This window comes from Cherax quadricarinatus, unplaced genomic scaffold (assembly GCF_038502225.1).
Source record: "Cherax quadricarinatus isolate ZL_2023a unplaced genomic scaffold, ASM3850222v1 Contig16, whole genome shotgun sequence".
Lineage (NCBI taxonomy): Eukaryota > Metazoa > Arthropoda > Malacostraca > Decapoda > Parastacidae > Cherax > Cherax quadricarinatus.
This window is the reverse complement of record NW_027195042.1, coordinates 564,662-583,526: the sequence shown is the minus strand read 5'-3', so window position 1 is coordinate 583,526 and position 18,865 is coordinate 564,662. Positions and strand designations below refer to the sequence as shown.

General features: G+C 41.1%; 1 protein-coding gene across 2 annotated transcripts in view; it reads left to right on the top strand.

Annotated features, from left to right (window-relative positions):
• The window catches only part of LOC128704539 (WD repeat-containing protein 48), a 60,775-nt gene that overhangs the window by 12,030 nt on the left and 29,880 nt on the right, over window positions 1-18,865 (top strand). For both annotated transcript variants that reach the window (XM_070079787.1, XM_070079786.1), the window contains exons 6-9: window positions 2,304-2,466; window positions 2,981-3,121; window positions 7,412-7,566; window positions 16,278-16,463. In XM_070079787.1, coding sequence (XP_069935888.1) covers window positions 2,304-2,466; window positions 2,981-3,121; window positions 7,412-7,566; window positions 16,278-16,463 — 645 coding nt within the window. The remainder of the gene's footprint in view (window positions 1-2,303; window positions 2,467-2,980; window positions 3,122-7,411; window positions 7,567-16,277; window positions 16,464-18,865) is intronic.

The window sequence follows — 18,865 nt, the reverse complement described above, 5'->3', positions numbered from 1 at the left end:
CTATGATCCTTATGGGTTTTAGCACTTTTTCTTTGAATATAATAATAATTATAATAATAATAGTAATGAAGGGTAGAGATATGCTGCAGTTTTGGAGTGATGGAGTGAGTGATGATGAAAGTGTTTCTTCTTTTTTGGGTCACCCTGCCTCAGTGGGAAACGGCTGATATATTAAAAAATGTGTGTGAAAAATGTGTGTGAAGCTTGGGTTGTGAATGCAGCAGCGAGGAGGCAGTTGGAGGCAGTGGAGATGTCCTGTCTAAGAGCAATGTGTGGTGTAAATATTATGCAGAAAATTCGGAGTGTGGAAATTAGGAGAAGGCGTGGAGTTAATAAAAGTATTAGTCAGAGGGCAGAAGAGGGGTTGTTGAGGTGGTTTGGTCATTTAGAGAGAATGGATCACAGTAGAATGACATGGAGAGCATATAAATCTGTAGGGGAAGGAAGGCGGGGTAGGGGTCGTTCTCGAAAAGGTTGGAGAGAGGGGGTAAAGGAGGTTTTGTGGGCGAGGGGCTTGAACTTCCAGCAAGCATGCGCGAGCATGTTAGATAGGAGTGAATGGAGACGAATGGTATTTGGGACCTAACGATCTGTTGGAGTGTGAGCAGAGTAATATTTAGTGAAGGGATTCGGGGAAACCGGTTATTTTTATATAGCCGGACTTGAGTCCTGGAAATGGGAAGTACAATGCCTGCACTTTAAAGGAGGGGTTTGGGATATTAGCAGTTTGGAGGGTATGTTGTGTATCTTTATAGGTATATGCTTCTAAGCTGTTGTGTTCTGAGCACCTCTACAAAAACAGTGATTATGTTTGAGTGAGGTGAAAGTGTTGAATGATGATGAAAATATTTTCTTTTTGGGGATTTTTCTTTCTTTTTTGGGTCACCCTGCCTTGGCGGGAGACGGCCGACTTGTTAAAAAAAAAATGATAATAATAATAATAATAATAATAATAATAATAATAATAATAATAAGGATGGTAGTATGAGCTGGACTTGAGTCCTGGAGATGGGAGGTACAGTGAAGTAGGTGTGAGGATATTGCAATTCAGAGGGTCAGCTGAGTTGGGATGTCAGTACACCTCTGGCAAGACAGTGATTGGTTTAGAAAGACACGTAAGCAAACACTATAACATATTTATTAGAAAACGTTTCGGTCCTGGGACCTTGATCACTTCTAACATACAGAGGTAGAAAGACATTATATATATAGGCGGAGAGTGAGATGTGACGCACGTGACCTGAGGAATGTCATAAGAACATAAGAATGGAGGAACACTGTAGAAGGTCTACTGGCTCATGCGAGGCAGGTCTTTATTAAAACAACCTCTACCTATGATGAGGACGGGTAGACGGTGAAATCATGTGACTCCTGTGTTGTTGGGTTGGTGCTGCTTAAGTATCATGTATGCCAATGTTTTTGAAATTTTGTAGTTTCCAGTGTTGCGTTCTATAGTGTCGGTGACGGCGATTAGTGAGACTTCTAGGCACCGTCGGCATCTGAGGTCTGGTTCGGTGAGAACGTGTTGTGCCTCATTCCAGTTCTCACCGAACCAGACCTCAGACACCGACGGTGCCTAGAAGCCTCACTAATCGCCGTCACCGACACTATAGAACTCAACACTGGAAACTACAAAATTTCAAAAACATTGGCATACATGATACTTAAGCAGCACCAACCCAACAACACAGGAGTCACATGATTTCATCGTCTACCCATCCTCATCATAGGTAGAGGTTGTTTTGATAAAGACCTGCCTCGCATGAGCCAGTAGACCTTGTACAGTGTTCCTCCATTCTTATGTTCTTATGACATTCCTCAGGTCACATGCATCACATCTCACTCTCCGCCTATATATATAATGTCTTTCGACCTCTGTATGTTAGAAGTGATCAAGGTCCCAGGACCGAAACGTTTTCTAATAAATATGTTATAGTGTTTGCTTACGTGTCTTTCTAAACCAACTTGTCGGTATTTATTACCAAGGTTTATACCAAGACAGTGATTGAATGAATGACAGCAGAAGTGTTTATTCTTTTTTTGGGTTATCCCCCACCTCAGTGGGAGATGGCCGGTTTGTTAAATTTTTTTTAATTATTGTTGATGAGGTTTTTTTTCACAAGCTGGCCATATACCACCAAGGGAGGGTGACCTAAAAAGAAAAACGAAAGTTTCGCTCTTAAAATTTAGCAATTCATACATGATAAAGGGTTACTAGCCCCTTGCTTCTGGCATTTTAGTCACCTCTTATGACACACATGGTCATTAAGGATTTATACTAGATTAATTTGATGTTTTTACAGGGTTTCTGCATGTCAACTCTGCGAACTCACAAAGATTACGTCAAGGCCCTGGCGTATGCTCGCGACCGAGAGCAAGTAGCGTCTGCTGGACTAGACAAGGCAATCTTTCTCTGGGATGTACAAACCTTGACTGCACTCACAGCTAGCAACAATACTGTCACAAGTAAGAGAACCTGCGATTGCTTTTAGTATGAATACAGCCAGGTGTTAGTGCGAGTTCAATCAGTGCCTACACTCTGAAGGATGAGTAAGGATGTTACAGTTCTGGAGGTGGGAAATACAGTGCCTGCACTCTGAAGTATGAGTGAGGATGTTATAGTTCTGGAAGTGGAAGGTACTGTATATTGTGAAGGATGAGTGAGGATGTTACAGTTCTGGAGGTGGGAAGTACAGTGCCTGCACTGTAAAGGGTGAGTGAGGAGGCTGCAGTTCTGGAGTTGGGAAGTACAGTGCCAGCACTCTGAAGGATGAATGAGGATGCTGCAGTTTAGAGGGCTTCCTGAACTGCAGTATCCACACACTGGCAAGGTAGGGACTGATTGAGTGACAGTGAATATATTTCCTCTTTTTTTTTATTTTTTGGTGGTGGGTGAAAGGTCATCCTACCTTAGTGGGAAATGGCTGGTGTGTTTATAAAAAAATACATACAATAAAATAATTTTTCTTTATTTTTTCAGCTTCATCATTAAATGGCAATAAAGATTCTATCTATAGTTTGGCTATGAATGCCCCTGGCACTGTCATTGTAAGTGGCAGTACTGAGAAACAACTTAGAGTGTGGGACCCTCGCACCGGTAACAAGCTCATGAAACTCAAAGGTAATAATAATATTATTCATTTCTACAAGTACATGTACAAGGTATACAAGTACATGTACAAGGTATACAAGTACATGTACAAGGTATACAGGCCTAGCTGCCATCAATGACATACTATTATATAGAAAGCCACTTGTTATGCAGAACATTTCCTGTAAATTAGGTCCATTTTGTCCCTAGGATGCCACCCACACTAGTAGACTAACATCCAGGTACCTGTTTTACTGCTAGGTGAACATGGACAGCAGGTGTCTAAAGGAAACGTCCGAATGTTTCCTCCCATACCGGGGATTAACCCCCAGACCTCAGTGTGTGAGCCCATAGAAGATGTTGGTTGTATCCTCTAATAAATATAATGTTTTACCCAATGGGGATTTTAACAGGTTCATAGTATACATGAAAAATGGAATATAAAGCATGGTGGGAAGGAAGGCAGGTGGTGTTGGGTCAGGTCAGGTACTGTAAGTGTTGATGTGTTTAACTTGAGGCACTTGTTAATAGGTGACCTCCTATACCTTGTTATAGTCCAGAAACTTAAAGTTTATACTTTAGGTATGTGATGAATGGTTTGTGATGAATGGTTTGAAAAACCGACAAGTTGAAGATTGAGACACTTATGCAGCATATGCGAATCTTTATTCAGGAAACGTTTCGCCACACAGTGGCTTCATCAGTCCAATACAAAGAGGAAGGCATAAGGAGAGGAGGAGAATGAGGTAATCAGTCCCTCAACCTGGAGTCGATGTGTTCAGTCCATCAATCTTGTAGAATGTACAGCATAGGGCCGTAGACGTGGCTTATATACTGTAGTGAGGTGACGTGAAGCAGGTGGAGGCGGGGTCATAGTGGTACCATCCACTAGTCGAAGTAGGTCTTCGTCCAAAGGTTGAACAAGTGTTGAAGAATTCTTTGTAACAAGACCCCATGATGCTGCCGTGTCTGACAGTTGTGATGAATGGTTTGAAAAACCGACAAGGTATAAAAAGAGATTCATTTATGAACTGAGGTATTCAGAACTGGGAATTTCTTGTCCCACAGACACATGTTATAATCAGAGATACATTCCTGAAGTGTTCAGATCTGGGAACTTCATGTCCCACAGACACACATGTTATAATCAGAGATGCATTCCTGAACCATATTCCTTATTGAATTTTATTTTTTGTTGAAGAATATATACCCACTGTTTTATATATAGTAATGTTCATTTTAAGTCACAAATAATATCAGTGCTTAATGTGTACAGCATTGTACTTGATAAGTATAATATATTTGGAATGCTGTACTCTGTAGTACAGTATATTATAACATACAGTACTCTGTAGTACAGTACATATATTGTAACATTTTGTACTCTATGGTACAATGTATTATAACATACAACATGTACATTGAATATTAATGTTGTCTTGGTCAGTAGTTATGTTGCCATTGTTGTGAGTCCTACTGTTCAGGTGAGTCTGTCTTAATAACTACAGTAAACCAGCCCCCTGTTCATTATACAGGAGGGCCTGACTTTACAGCACTAACTACAGTAAACCAGCCCCCTGTTCATTATACAGGAGGCCCTGACTTTACAGCACTAACTACAGTAAACCAGCCCCCTGTTCATTATACAGGAGGGCCTCACTTTACAGCACTAACTACAGTAAACCAGCCCCTTGTTCATTATACAGGAGGGCCTGACTTTACAGCACTAACTACAGTAAACCAGCCCCCTGTTCATTATACAGGAGGGCCTGACTTTACAGCACTAACTACAGTAAACCAGCCCCCTGTTCATTATACAGGAGGGCCTGACTTTACAGCACTAACTCCAGTAAACCAGCCCCCTGTTCATTATACAGGAGGGCCTGACTTTACAGCACTAACTACAGTAAACCAGCCCCCTGTTCATTATACAGGAGGGCCTGACTTTACAGCACTAACTACAGTAAACCAGCCCCCTGTTCATTATACAGGAGGGCCTGACTTTACAGCACTAACTACAGTAAACCAGCCCCCTGTTCATTATACAGGAGGCCCTGACTTTACAGCACTAACTACAGTAAACCAGCCCCCTGTTCATTATACAGGAGGGCCTGACTTTACAGCACTAACTACAGTAAACCAGCCCCCTGTTCATTATACAGGAGGGCCTGACTTTACAGCACTAACTACAGTAAACCAGCCCCCTGTTCATTATACAGGAGGGCCTGACTTTACAGAACTAACTACAGTAAACCAGCCCCCTGTTCATTATACAGGAGGGCCTGACTTTACAGCACTAACTACAGTAAACCAGCCCCCTGTTCATTATAAAGGAGGGCCTGACTTTACAGCACTAACTACAGTAAACCAGCCCCCTGTTCATTATACAGGAGGGCCTGACTTTACAGCACTAACTACAGTAAACCAGCCCCCTGTTCATTATACAGGAGGGCCTGACTTTACAGCACTAACTACAGTAAACCAGCCCCCTGTTCATTATACAGGAGGGCCTGACTTTACAGCACTAACTACAGTAAACCAGCCCCCTGTTCATTATACAGGAGGGCCTGACTTTACAGCACTAACTACAGTAAACCAGCCCCCTGTTCATTATACAGGAGGCCCTGACTTTACAGCACTAACTACAGTAAACCAGCCCCCTGTTCATTATACAGGAGGGCCTGACTTTACAGCACTAACTACAGTAAACCAGCCCCCTGTTCATTATACAGGAGGGCCTGACTTTACAGCACTACAGTAAACCAGCCCCCTGTTCATTATACAGGAGGGCCTCACTTTACAGCACTAACTACAGTAAACCAGCCCCCTGTTCATTATGCAGGAGGGCCTGACTTTACAGCACTAACTACAGTAAACCAGCCCCCTGTTCATTATACAGGAGGGCCTGACTTTACAGCACTAACTACAGTAAACCAGCCCCCTGTTCATTATACAGGAGGGCCTGACTTTACAGCACTAACTACAGTAAACCAGCCCCCTGTTCATTATACAGGAGGCCCTGACTTTACAGCACTAACTACAGTAAACCAGCCCCCTGTTCATTATACAGGAGGGCCTGACTTTACAGCACTACAGTAAACCAGCCCCCTGTTCATTATACAGGAGGGCCTGACTTTACAGCACTAACTACAGTAAACCAGCCCCCTGTTCATTATGCAGGAGGGCCTGACTTTACAGCACTAACTACAGTAAACCAGCCCCCTGTTCATTATACAGGAGGGCCTGACTTTACAGCACTAACTACAGTAAACCAGCCCCCTGTTCATTATACAGGAGGGCCTGACTTTACAGCACTAACTACAGTAAACCAGCCCCCTGTTCATTATACAGGAGGCCCTGACTTTACAGCACTAACTACAGTAAACCAGCCCCCTGTTCATTATACAGGAGGGCCTGACTTTACAACACTTCACTTTATGGCATTTCACTAATACAGTGGTTTTCAGTTATACCCATTCTTTATTTATTCAGACTTCCTACCATAAATATATTCACCAGTCACTATAAGCTAAGGATAAAATATTTTAAGGTAAGTAATATGTGTACTGTATATACATTTTTTAGGCCTAGCTATATTGCTCACTTAATATATGATAGTGTAAACATGTTGTCAGGCTTTTATATGCATTTAAAAATGCTACTGCTTTACAGCAGTAGCCTGGAACCTGACCTGCTGTATAAGCGGAGCCCTGCAGTAGCCTGGAACCTGACCTGTTGTATAAGCAGAGCCCTACAGTAGCCTGGAACCTGACCTGCTGTATAAGCGGAGCCCTACAGTAGCCTGGAACCTGACCTGTTGTATAAGCAGAGCCCTACAGTAGCCTGGAACCTGACCTGCTGTATAAGCGGAGCCCTACAGTAGCCTGGAACCTGACCTGTTGTATAAGCAGAGCCCTACAGTAGCCTGGAACCTGACCTGCTGTATAAGCGGAGCCCTACAGTAGCCTGGAACCTGACCTGTTGTATAAGCAGAGCCCTACAGTAGCCTGGAACCTGACCTGCTGTATAAGCGGAGCCCTACAGTAGCCTGGAACCTGACCTTCTGTATAAGCAGGGGCCCTACAGCAGCCAGGAACCTAACCTGGTGTATAAGCGGGTTTCTACAGTAGCCTGGAACCTAATCTACTGTATAAGCGGGGTTCTACAGTAGCCTGGGACCTAACCTGCTATATAAGCAGGGCCCTCCTGTATACCGGGTTCACTCTTATTTAAGTTTAAAATCAGAGAATTCTGTTGAGGATTTATCAGTAATTTTTTATGATTCACGCAAAACTGACTGGACGTTTATCTTCCATGTAGGTCACACGGACAACGTAAAGGCACTGATAGTCAACCGTGACGGCACTCAAGCTGTATCTGGCAGCTCCGATGGCACCATTAAACTGTGGTCGTTAGGTCAGCAACGCTGCATCAAGACCATCAGGATCCACGAAGAAGGTGTCTGGGCACTTCAGGTACTGGTTATGTGTTCCATAGTACTGGTTATATGTTCCATAATACAGTGGACCCCCGGTTAACGATATTTTTTCACTCCAGAAGTATGTTCAGGTGCCAGTACTGACCGAATTTGTTCCCATAAGAAATATTGTGAAGTAGATTAGTCCATTTCAGACCCCCAAACACACACGTACAAATGCACTTACATAAATACACTTACATAATTGGTCGCATTCAGAGGTAATCGTTATGCGGGGGTCCACTGTACTGGTTATCCTAGGTAGTAGGTTGGTAGACAGCAACCGCCCAGGGAGGTACTACCTTCCTGCCAAGTGAGTGTAAAATGAAAGCCTGTAATTGTTTTACATGATGGTAGGATTGCTGGTGTCCTTTTTTCTGTCTCATAAACATACAAGATTTCAGGTATGTCTTGCTACTTTTACTTACACTTAGGTCACACTACACATACATGTTTTTTTTTTTTTTTTTTTTCAACAAGTCGGCCGTCTCCCACCGAGGCAGGGTGACCCAAAAAAGAAAGAAAATCCCCAAAAAGAAAATACTTTCATCATCATTCAACACTTTCACCACACTTGCACATTATCACTGTTTTTGCAGAGGTGCTCAGAATACAACAGTCTAGAAGCATACACATATAAAGATACACAACATATCCCTCCAAACTGCCAATATCCCAAACCCCTCCTTTAAAGTGCAGGCATTGTACTTCCCATTTCCAGGACTCAAGTCCGACTATATGAAAATAACCGGTTTCCCTGAATCCCTTCACTAAATATTACCCTGCTCACACTCCAACAGATCGTCAGGTCCCAAGTACCATTCGTCTCCATTCACTCCTATCTAACACGCTCACGCACGCTTGCTGGAAGTCCAAGCCCCTTACCCACAAAACCTCCTTTACCCCCTCTCTCCAACCCTTTCGAGGACGACCCCTACCCCGCCTTCCTTCCCCTATAGATTTATATGCTTTCCATGTCATTCTACTTTGATCCATTCTCTCTAAATGACCAAACCACCTCAACAACCCCTCTTCTGCCCTCTGACTAATACTTTTATTAACTCCACACCTTCTCCTAATTTCCACACTCCGAATTTTCTGCATAATATTTACACCACACATTGCCCTTAAACAGGACATCTCCACTGCCTCCAACCGTCTCCTCGCTGCTGCATTTACCACCCAAGCTTCACACCCATATAAGAGTGTTGGTACTACTATACTTTCATACATTCCCTTCTTTGCCTCCATAGATAACGTTTTTTGACTCCACATATACCTCAACGCACCACTCACCTTTTTTCCCTCATCAATTCTATGATTAACCTCATCCTTCATAAATCCATCCGCCGACACGTCAACTCCCAAGTATCTGAAAACATTCACTTCTTCCATACCCCTCCTCCCCAATTTGATATCCAATTTTTCTTTATCTAAATCATTTGACACCCTCATCACCTTACTCTTTTCTATGTTCACTTTCAACTTTCTACCTTTACACACATTCCCAAACTCATCCACTAACCTTTGCAATTTTTCTTTAGAATCTCCCATAAGCACAGTATCATCAGCAAAAAGTAACTGTGTCAATTCCCATTTTGAATTTGATTCCCCATAATTTAATCCCACCCCTCTCCCAAACACCCTAGCATTTACTTCCTTAACAACCCCATCTATAAATATATTAAACAACCATGGTGACATCACACATCCCTGTCTAAGACCTACTTTTACCGGGAAATAGTCTCCCTCTCTTCTACACACCCTAACCTGAGCCTCACTATCTTCATAAAAACTCTTTACAGCATTTAATAACTTACCACCTATTCCATATACTTGCAACATCTGCCACATTGCTCCTCTATCCACTCTATCATATGCCTTTTCTAAATCCATAAATGCAATAAAAACTTCCCTACCTTTATCTAAATACTGTTCACATATATGCTTCAATGTAAACACTTGATCTACACATCCCCTACCCACTCTGAAACCTCCTTGCTCATCCGCAATCCTACATTCTGTCTTACCTCTAATTCTTTCAATTATAACCCTACCGTACACTTTTCCTGGTATACTCAGTAAGCTTATTCCTCTATAATTTTTACAGTCTCTTTTGTCCCCTTTCCCTTTATATAAAGGGACTATACATGCTCTCCGCCAATCCCTAGGTACCTTCCCCTCTTTCATACATTTATTGAACAAAAGTACCAACCACTCCAACACTATATCCCCCCCTGCTTTTAACATTTCTGTCATGATCCCATCAGTACCAGCTGCTTTACCCCCTTTCATTTTACGTAATGCCTCACGTACCTCCCCCACACTTACATTCTGCTCTTCTTCACTCCTAAAAGATGGTATACCTCCCTGACCAGTGCATGAAATTACTGCCTCTGTTTCTTCCTTAACATTTAAAAGTTCCTCAAAATATTCTCGCCATCTACCTAATACCTCCATCTCCCCATCTACTAACTCCCCTACTCTGTTTTTAACTGACAAATCCATATTTTCCCTTGGCTTTCTTAACTTGTTTAACTCACTCCAAAATTTTTTCTTATTTTCATTAAAATTTCTTGACAGTGCCTCTCCCACTCTATCATCTGCTCTCCTTTTGCACTCTCTCACCACTCTCTTTACCTTTCTTTTACTCTCCATATATTCTGCTCTTCTTATAACACTTCTGCTTTGTAAAAACCTCTCATAAGCTACCTTTTTCTCTTTTATCACACCCTTTACTTCATCATTCCACCAATCACTCCTCTTTCCTCCTGCACCCACCCTCCTATAACCACAAACTTCTGCCCCACATTCTAATACTGCATTTTTAAAACTATTCCAACCCTCTTCAACCCCCCCATTACTCATCTTTGCACTATCCCACCTTTCTGCCAATAGTCGCTTATATCTCGCCCGAACTTCCTCCTCCCTTAGTTTATACACTTTCACCTCCCTCTTACTTGTTGTTGCCACCTTCCTCTTTTCCCATCTACCTCTTACTCTAACTGTAGCTACAACTAAATAATGATCCGATGTATCAGTTGCCCCTCTATAAACATGTACATCCTGGAGCCTACCCATCAACCTTTTATCCACCAATACATAATCTAATAAACTACTTTCATTACGTGCTACATCATACCTTGTATATTTATTTATCCTCTTTTTCATAAAATATGTATTACTTATTACCAAATTTCTTTCTACACATAGCTCAATTAAAGGCTCCCCATTTACATTTACCCCTGGCACCCCAAATTTACCTACTACTCCCTCCATAACATTTTTACCCACTTTAGCATTGAAATCCCCAACCACCATTACTCTCACACTTGATTCAAAACTCCCCACGCATTCACTCAACATTTCCCAAAATCTCTCTCTCTCCTCTACACTTCTCTCTTCTCCAGGTGCATACACGCTTATTATAACCCACTTTTCACATCCAATCTTTATTTTACTCCACATAATCCTTGAATTAATACATTTATAGTCCCTCTTTTCCTGCCATAGCTTATCCTTCAACATTATTGCTACTCCTTCTTTAGCTCTAACTCTATTTGAAACCCCTGACCTAATCCCATTTATTCCTCTCCACTGAAACTCTCCCACCCCCTTCAGCTTTGTTTCACTTAAAGCCAGGACATCCAGCTTCTTCTCATTCATAACATCCACAATCATCTCTTTCTTATCATCTGCACAACATCCACGCACATTCAGACTTCCCACTTTGACAATTTTCTTCTTCTTATACATGTACAAGCATATATATACACACACCTCTGGGTTTTCTGCTGTTTTCTTTCTAGTTCTTGTTCTTGCTTATTTCCTCTTATCTCTATGTGGAAGTGGAACAGAATTCTTCCTCCGTAAGCCATACGTGTTGTAAGAGGTGACTAAAATGCTGGGAGCAAGGGGCTAGTAACCCCTTCTCCTGTATAAATTACTAAATTTAAAAAGAGAAACTTTTGTTTTTCTTTTTGGGCCACCCCGCCTTGGTGGGATATGGCTGGTTTGTTGAAAGAAGAAAGAAGAATACTGGTTATATGTTCCATAGTACTAGTTATATGTTCCATAATACTGGTTATATCTCCCATAGGTACTGGTTATTTCTCCCATAGATACTGGTTATATCTCCCATAGGTACTGGTTATATCTCCTATAGGTACTGGTTACATCTCCCATAGGTACTGGTTATATCTCCCATAGGTACTGGTTATATCTCCCATAGGTACTGGTTATATCTCCCATAGGTACTGGTTGCATCTCCCATAGGTACTGGTTATATCTCCCATAGGTACTTGTTATATCTCCCATAGGTACTGGTTATATCTCCCATAGGTACTGGTTACATCTCCCATAGGTACTGGTTATATCTCCCATAGGTATTCAGATATTTGGGAGTGGACGTGTCAGCGGATGGGTCTATGAAAGATGAGGTGAATCATAGAATTGATGAGGGGAAAAGGGTGAGTGGTGCACTTAGGAGTCTGTGGAGACAAAGAACTTTGTCCTTGGAGGCAAAGAGGGGAATGTATGAGAGTATAGTTTTACCAACGCTCTTATATGGGTGTGAAGCATGGGTGATGAATGTTGCAGCGAGGAGAAGGCTGGAGGCAGTGGAGATGTCATGTCTGAGAGCAATGTGTGGTGTGAATATAATGCAGAGAATTCGTAGTTTGGAAGTTAGGAGGAGGTGCGGGATTACCAAAACTGTTGTCCAGAGGGCTGAGGAAGGGTTGTTGAGGTGGTTCGGACATGTGGAGAGAATGGAGCGAAACAGAATAACTTCAAGAGTGTATCAGTCTGTAGTGGAAGGAAGGCGGGGTAGGGGTCGGCCTAGGAAAGGTTGGAGGGAGGGGGTAAAGGAGGTTTTGTGTGCGAGGGGCTTGGACTTCCAGCAGGCATGCGTGAGCGTGTTTGATAGGAGTGAATGGAGACAAATGGTTTTTAATACTTGACGTGCTGTTGGAGTGTGAGCAAAGTAACATTTATGAAGGGGTTCAGGGAAACCGGCAGGCCGGACTTGAGTCCTGGAGATGGGAAGTACAGTGCCTGCACTCTGAAGGAGGGGTGTTAATGTTGCAGTTTAAAAACTGTAGTGTAAAGCACCCTTCTGGCAAGACAGTGATGGAGTGAATGATGGTGAAAGTTTTTCTTTTTCGGGCCACCCTGCCTTGGTGGGAATCGGTCAGTGTGATAATAATAAAATAATAATAAAGGTACTGGTTATATCTCCCACTCACATGCTCTTCCTTTAAGGGTGATTGATGCCGTAATACTGGAGAAGGGCTCTTAATCCAAGGCATCAGAAATAAGGTATTAGATGCAAGTACAATACCTGGTTCTTCTGAAGACATTTTGCCAACCAGTAGCTTTTTCAGTTCAAAATAGTGACTATATACCAAGACAGTAGAAGATCAGGCAGTCAGTCCCTCAGCCTGGAAGCCAGAGCTCAGTACCTAAGTGTTGATGAATTTGGAAAAGGTCATCGAATGAAGATACCCGGGTGTTGCGCGCGTGTCCAAAATCTCACCTAGTAGGTATTGTAATGATGCAAACTTTCTGCCCCTTCCTTGGATCAAACCTGATTGCCTCCAATTCTGAGCTCAGGTGCTATATGACCCCTATGGGTTTAAAGCTTCACTGTGAATACAATAATAATAATAATAATTTTTTTTTTTTTTTTTTTTTTTTTTTTAAACAAGTCGGCCGTCTCCCACCGAGGCAGGGTGACCCAAAAAAGAAAGAAAACAATTTTCTTCTTATTCTTTTTGGTAATCTTTACAGGAAAAGGGGTTACTAGCCCATTGTTCCCGGCATTTTAGTTGACTTTTACAACAGGCATGGCTTACGGAGGAAAGATTCTTATTCCACTTCCCCATGGATATAAAAGGAAAAGTAATAAGACCAAGAACTATTAAGATAAAATCAAAGAAAACTCAGATGAGTGTGTATAAATAAATGTGTACATGTATGTGTAGTGTGACCTAAGTGTAAGTAGAAGTAGCAAGACGTACCTGTAATCTTGCATGTTTATGAGACAGACAAAAGACACCAGCAATCCTACCATCATGTAAAACAATTACAGGCTTTCGTTTTACACTCACTTGGCAGGACGGTAGTACCTCCCTGGATGGTTGCTGTATACCAACCTACTACCTACAATAATAATAATATCATCATTATTATTACAGATGCTTCTTTACGATGGTTCAACTTATGATATTTCGACTTTACGATAGTGCAACAGCGATGCACATTCTGTACTGTACAGTACTGTACATTTATTGATAGAATAAAATTGTATTCATTTATTGACTTTTCAATACTGGTATTAAGTTAGTTACAATAATTATTTGTTTATTTACTTAGTGACAGTGTTATTTACTTCTGTAATAATACAAATCCTTTAGTTTAGTGTATTTTTTGTGTTAATTTCAGATATATTAAACTTTTGATTCTTTAACCCTTTCAGGGTCCAGAGGCCAAATTTCAAAGTGTGCATCAGTGTCCAAGAATTTTCAAAAAATAATTTTGTTATTTTGTCTTATGAAATGGTAGAGAATATTTTTTCTGAAGGTAATTAAACAAAAAGTACAAAATTTGATGGAAAATTGACGAAATTATGCTCTCGCGAATTTTGATGTGTCAGCAATATTTACGCATCAGCGATTTTGCTGACTTTGACTCCCATTTTAGGTCAATTACATTATTCCAGCCAACCAAATTCTTAGCTATTTCACTAGTATTACTTCTATTCTATCAATTGAGCACAAGAATTCGCCAACTCAACTGTTTCAGCTACAAAATAAAGTGATCGGAAATTGGTAATTTGGCCAATTTAATGCAAAGTTCAAAATACTTCAATTTCAAAATAGGGTCCAGAATAAACAATGCAGACATTCCTGGCACTAAACTAACATTTCTTCTGTTCATTAGTTACGCTTTCAGGCTTTACTAATGAATTCCATTTTGATTTTTAATTTTTATTCACATAATGAATTTTTATTCAAACCAAAAAATAGAAGATTTACTGTCATACAATGTTGTAATAATTGTATAAATAATATCAACACATTTGTGAATGTATATTAGACCCACCAGCTGGCGTATATTAGATGTGTAAGGTCATTTGTTTACTCCTGAACATCGGGAAAAATTTAACATTTCCGCTACTTTGAGCTCAGTTTCAAGCCATTTTCAGTACTAAAACCAATCAGAATCATCTCTATTTCTGTAATATATCTTCCAGTCTATCAAATGAGTCCAAGAAATTGCAAATCTTCTTTCTTTCAACACACCGGCCGTATCCCACCGAGGCGGGGTGGCCCAAAAGGAAAAACGAAAGTTTCTCCTTTTACATTTAGTAATATATACAGGAGAAGAGGTTACTAGCCCCTTGCTCCCGGCATTTTAGTCGCCTCTTACAACACGCATGGCTTACGGAGGAAGAATTCTGTTCCACTTCCCCATGGAGATAAGAGGAAATAAACAAGAATAAGAACTAGAAAGAAAATAGAAGAAAACCCAGAGGGGTGTGTATATATGTGCTTGTACATGTATGTGTAGTGGGACCTAAGTGTAAGTAGAAGTAGCAAGACGTACCTGAAAACTTGCATGTTCATGAGACAGAAAAAAGGACACCAGCAATCCTACCATCATGTAAAACAATTACAGGCTTTCGTTTTACACTCACTTGGCAGGACGGTAGTACCTCCCTGGGCGGTTGCTGTCTACCAACCTACTACCTAGAAATTGCAAATCTTTCTTTCTTTCAACACACCGGCCGTATCCCACCGAGGCGGGGTGGCCCAAAAGGAAAAACGAAAGTTTCTCCTTTTACATTTAGTAATATATACAGGAGAAGAGGTTACTAGCCCCTTGCTCCCGGCATTTTAGTTGCCTCTTACAACACGCATGGCTTACGGAGGAAGAATTCTGTTCCACTTCCCCATGGAGATAAGAGGAAATTATCAAGAATAAGAACTAGAAAGAAAATAGAAGAAAACCCAGAGGGGTGTGTATATATGTGCTTGTACATGTATGTGTAGTGTGACCTAAGTGTAAGTAGAAGTAGCAAGACGTACCTGAAATCTTGCATGTTCATGAGACAGAAAAAAGGACACCAGCAATCCTACCATCATGTAAAACAATTACAGGCTTTCGTTTTACACTCACTTGGCAGGACGGTAGTACCTCCCTGGGCGGTTGCTGTCTACCAACCTACTACCTAGAAATTGCAAATACAGCTATAAAAAACATAGGAAAAACACTGCAAAGTCGCTGCTTGAATAGAAAATTACGGTCTCAGTTTTTTCCTCTCATTATGCACTGTGTGCTGCAGGATTTACTTTATGTGGTGCACACATACCACATAGATGTATTCTCTCATATTTTGGCAAAAATTTACTGCTCACAGCTTATCAGAGTAAGCTGAACTCCTGACATAGATCTACGGTTTGGACCCTCAACGTAAAGCCGTAGATCTACGGCACGGACCCTCATAGGGTTAATAAAATGCCGTGTTGTATACACAAATATCCTGCACAAAGAAAGCAAGCTCTTGATGTTTCAGTCCAACTCGGACCGAAACATGATCGTAAGTTTTGTCTTCCCATGTGCAGGTCATTCATGTATTGTTCTTGTCACAGTATTGTGACTTTTTAGTTCTTCAATATATTCTAGCTTATTTTGTGTACATTTCAGGCCAATGAATCCTTCACCAGCGTGTACTCTGGTGGGCGAGATAAACTCATTTACAAGTGTGAGACCCGTACTCCAGATAAGTACGTGTTGTTGTGCCAAGAGTCCGCGCCGGTACTCAAGATGCTGCTGACTCCGGATAACTCATCTCTCTATGTTGCCACAACAAACTCAGCCATAAAATGCTGGGTGAGTTTGCAAGTCACAATGAAAGTTTGTTTATAAATGAAGATGAAGTGCAGTAAATGACTGTTGGTGGATAAACAAGAGTTGGATAGTTGCACTGCAATCCGTGTATGTAGTGGGTCCATTACTGTGGCCACTCAGACAAGGATCTTATTATAATAACCCTATCTTTCCTCTACAGCCCCTTCTCCTATATAGCTTACTAAAAATAAGAAAACCTATTTATATATAGCAGATGAACAAGGAGGCTTTAGGAAAGGTAGCAGGTGTGTGGACCAGGTGTTTACAGTGAAACATATAAGTGAACAGTATTTAGATATGGCTAAAGAGGTTTTTGTGGCATTTATGGATTTGGAAAAGGTGTATGACAGGGTGGATAGGGGGGCAATGTGGGAGATGTTACAGATGTATGGTATAAGAGGTAGGTTACTGAAAGCAGTGAAGAGTTTTTACGAGGATAGTGAGGCTCAAGTTAGAGTATGTGGGAAAGTGGGAGATTACTTCCCAGTAAAAGTATAGAAAGGGGTTTAGTTATAGGTAATACATATTTTAAGAAAAAGAGGATAAATAAGTATACAAGATATGATGTAGGGCGAAATGACAGTACTTTGTTGGATTATGTATTGGTAGATAAAAGACTGTTGAGTAGACTTCAGGATGTACATGTTTATAGAGGGGACACAGATATATCAGATCAATTTCTAGTTGTAGCTACACTGAGAGTAAAAGGTAGATGGGATACAAGGAGAATAGAAGCATCAGGGAAGAGAGAGGTGAAGGTTTATAAACTAAAAGAGGAGGCAGTTAGGGTAAGATATAAACAGCTATTGGAGGATAGATGGGCTAATGAGAGCATAGGCAATGGGGTCGAAGAGGTATGGGGTAGGTTTAAAAATGTTAGAGTGTTCAGCAGAAGTTTGTGGTTACAGGAAAGTAGGTGCGGGAGGGAAGAGGAGCGATTGGTGGAATGATGATGTGAAGAGAGTAGTAAGGGAGAAAAAGTTAGCATATGAGAAGTTTTTACAAAGTAGAAGTGATGCAAGGAGGGAAGAGTATGTGGAGAAAAAGAGAGAGGTTAAGAGAGTGGTGAAGCAATGTAAAAAGAGAGCAAATGAGAGAGTGGGTGAGATGTTATCAACAAATTTTGTTGAAAATAAGAAAAAGTTTTGGAGTGAGATTGACAAGTTAAGGAAGCCTAGAGAACAAATGGATTTGTCAGTTAAAAATAGGAGAGGAGAGTTATTAAATGGAGAGTTAGAGGTATTGGGAAGATGGAGGGAATATTTTGAGGAATTGTTAAATGTTGATGAAGATAGGGAAGCTGTGATTTCGTGTATAGGGCAAGGAGGAATAACATCTTGTAGGAGTGAGGAAGAGCCAGTTGTGAGTGTGGGGGAAGTTCGTGAGGCAGTAGGTAAAATGAAAGGGGGTAAGGCAGCCGGGATTGGGATTGATGGGATAAAGATAGAAATGTTAAAAGCAGGTGGGGATATAGTTTTGGAGTGGTTGGTGCAATTATTTAATAAATGTATGGAAGAAGGTAAGGTACCTAGGGATTGGCAGAGAGCATGCATAGTTCCTTTGTATAAAGGCAAAGGGGACAAAAGAGAATGCAAAAATTATAGGGGGATAAGTCTGTTGAGTATACCTGGTAAAGTGTATGGTAGAGTTATTATTAAAAGAATTAAGAGTAAGACAGAGAATAGGATAGCAGATGAACAAGGAGGCTTTAGGAAAGGTAGGGGGTGTGTGGACCAGGTGTTTACAGTGAAACATATAAGTGAACAGTATTTAGATAAGGCTAAAGAGGTCTTTGTGGCATTTATGGATTTGGAAAAGGCGTATGACAGGGTGGATAGGGAGGCAATGTGCCAGATGTTGCATGTGTATGATGTAGGAGGTAGGTTACTGAAAGCAGTGAAGAGTTTTTACGAGGATAGTGAGGCTCAAATTAGAGTATGTAGGAAAGAGGGAAATTATTTCCCAGTAAAAGTAGGCCTTAGACAAGGATGTGTGATGTCACCATGGTTGTTTAATATATTTATAGATGGGGTTGTAAGAGAAGTAAATGCGAGGGTCTTGGCAAGAGGTGTGGAGTTAAAAGATAAAGAATCACACACAAAGTGGGAGTTGTCACAGTTGCTCTTTGCTGATGACACTGTGCTCTTGGGTGATTCTGAAGAGAAGTTGCAGAGGTTGGTGGATGAATTTGGTAGGGTATGTAAAAGAAGAAAGTTGAAAGCGAATACAGGAAAGAGTAAAGTTATGAGGATAACAAAAAGATTAGGTGATGAGAGATTGGATATCAGATTGGAGGGAGAGAGTATGGAGGAGGTGAATGTATTCATATATTTGGGAGTGGACGTGTCAGCGGATGGGTCTATGAAAGATGAGGTGAATCATAG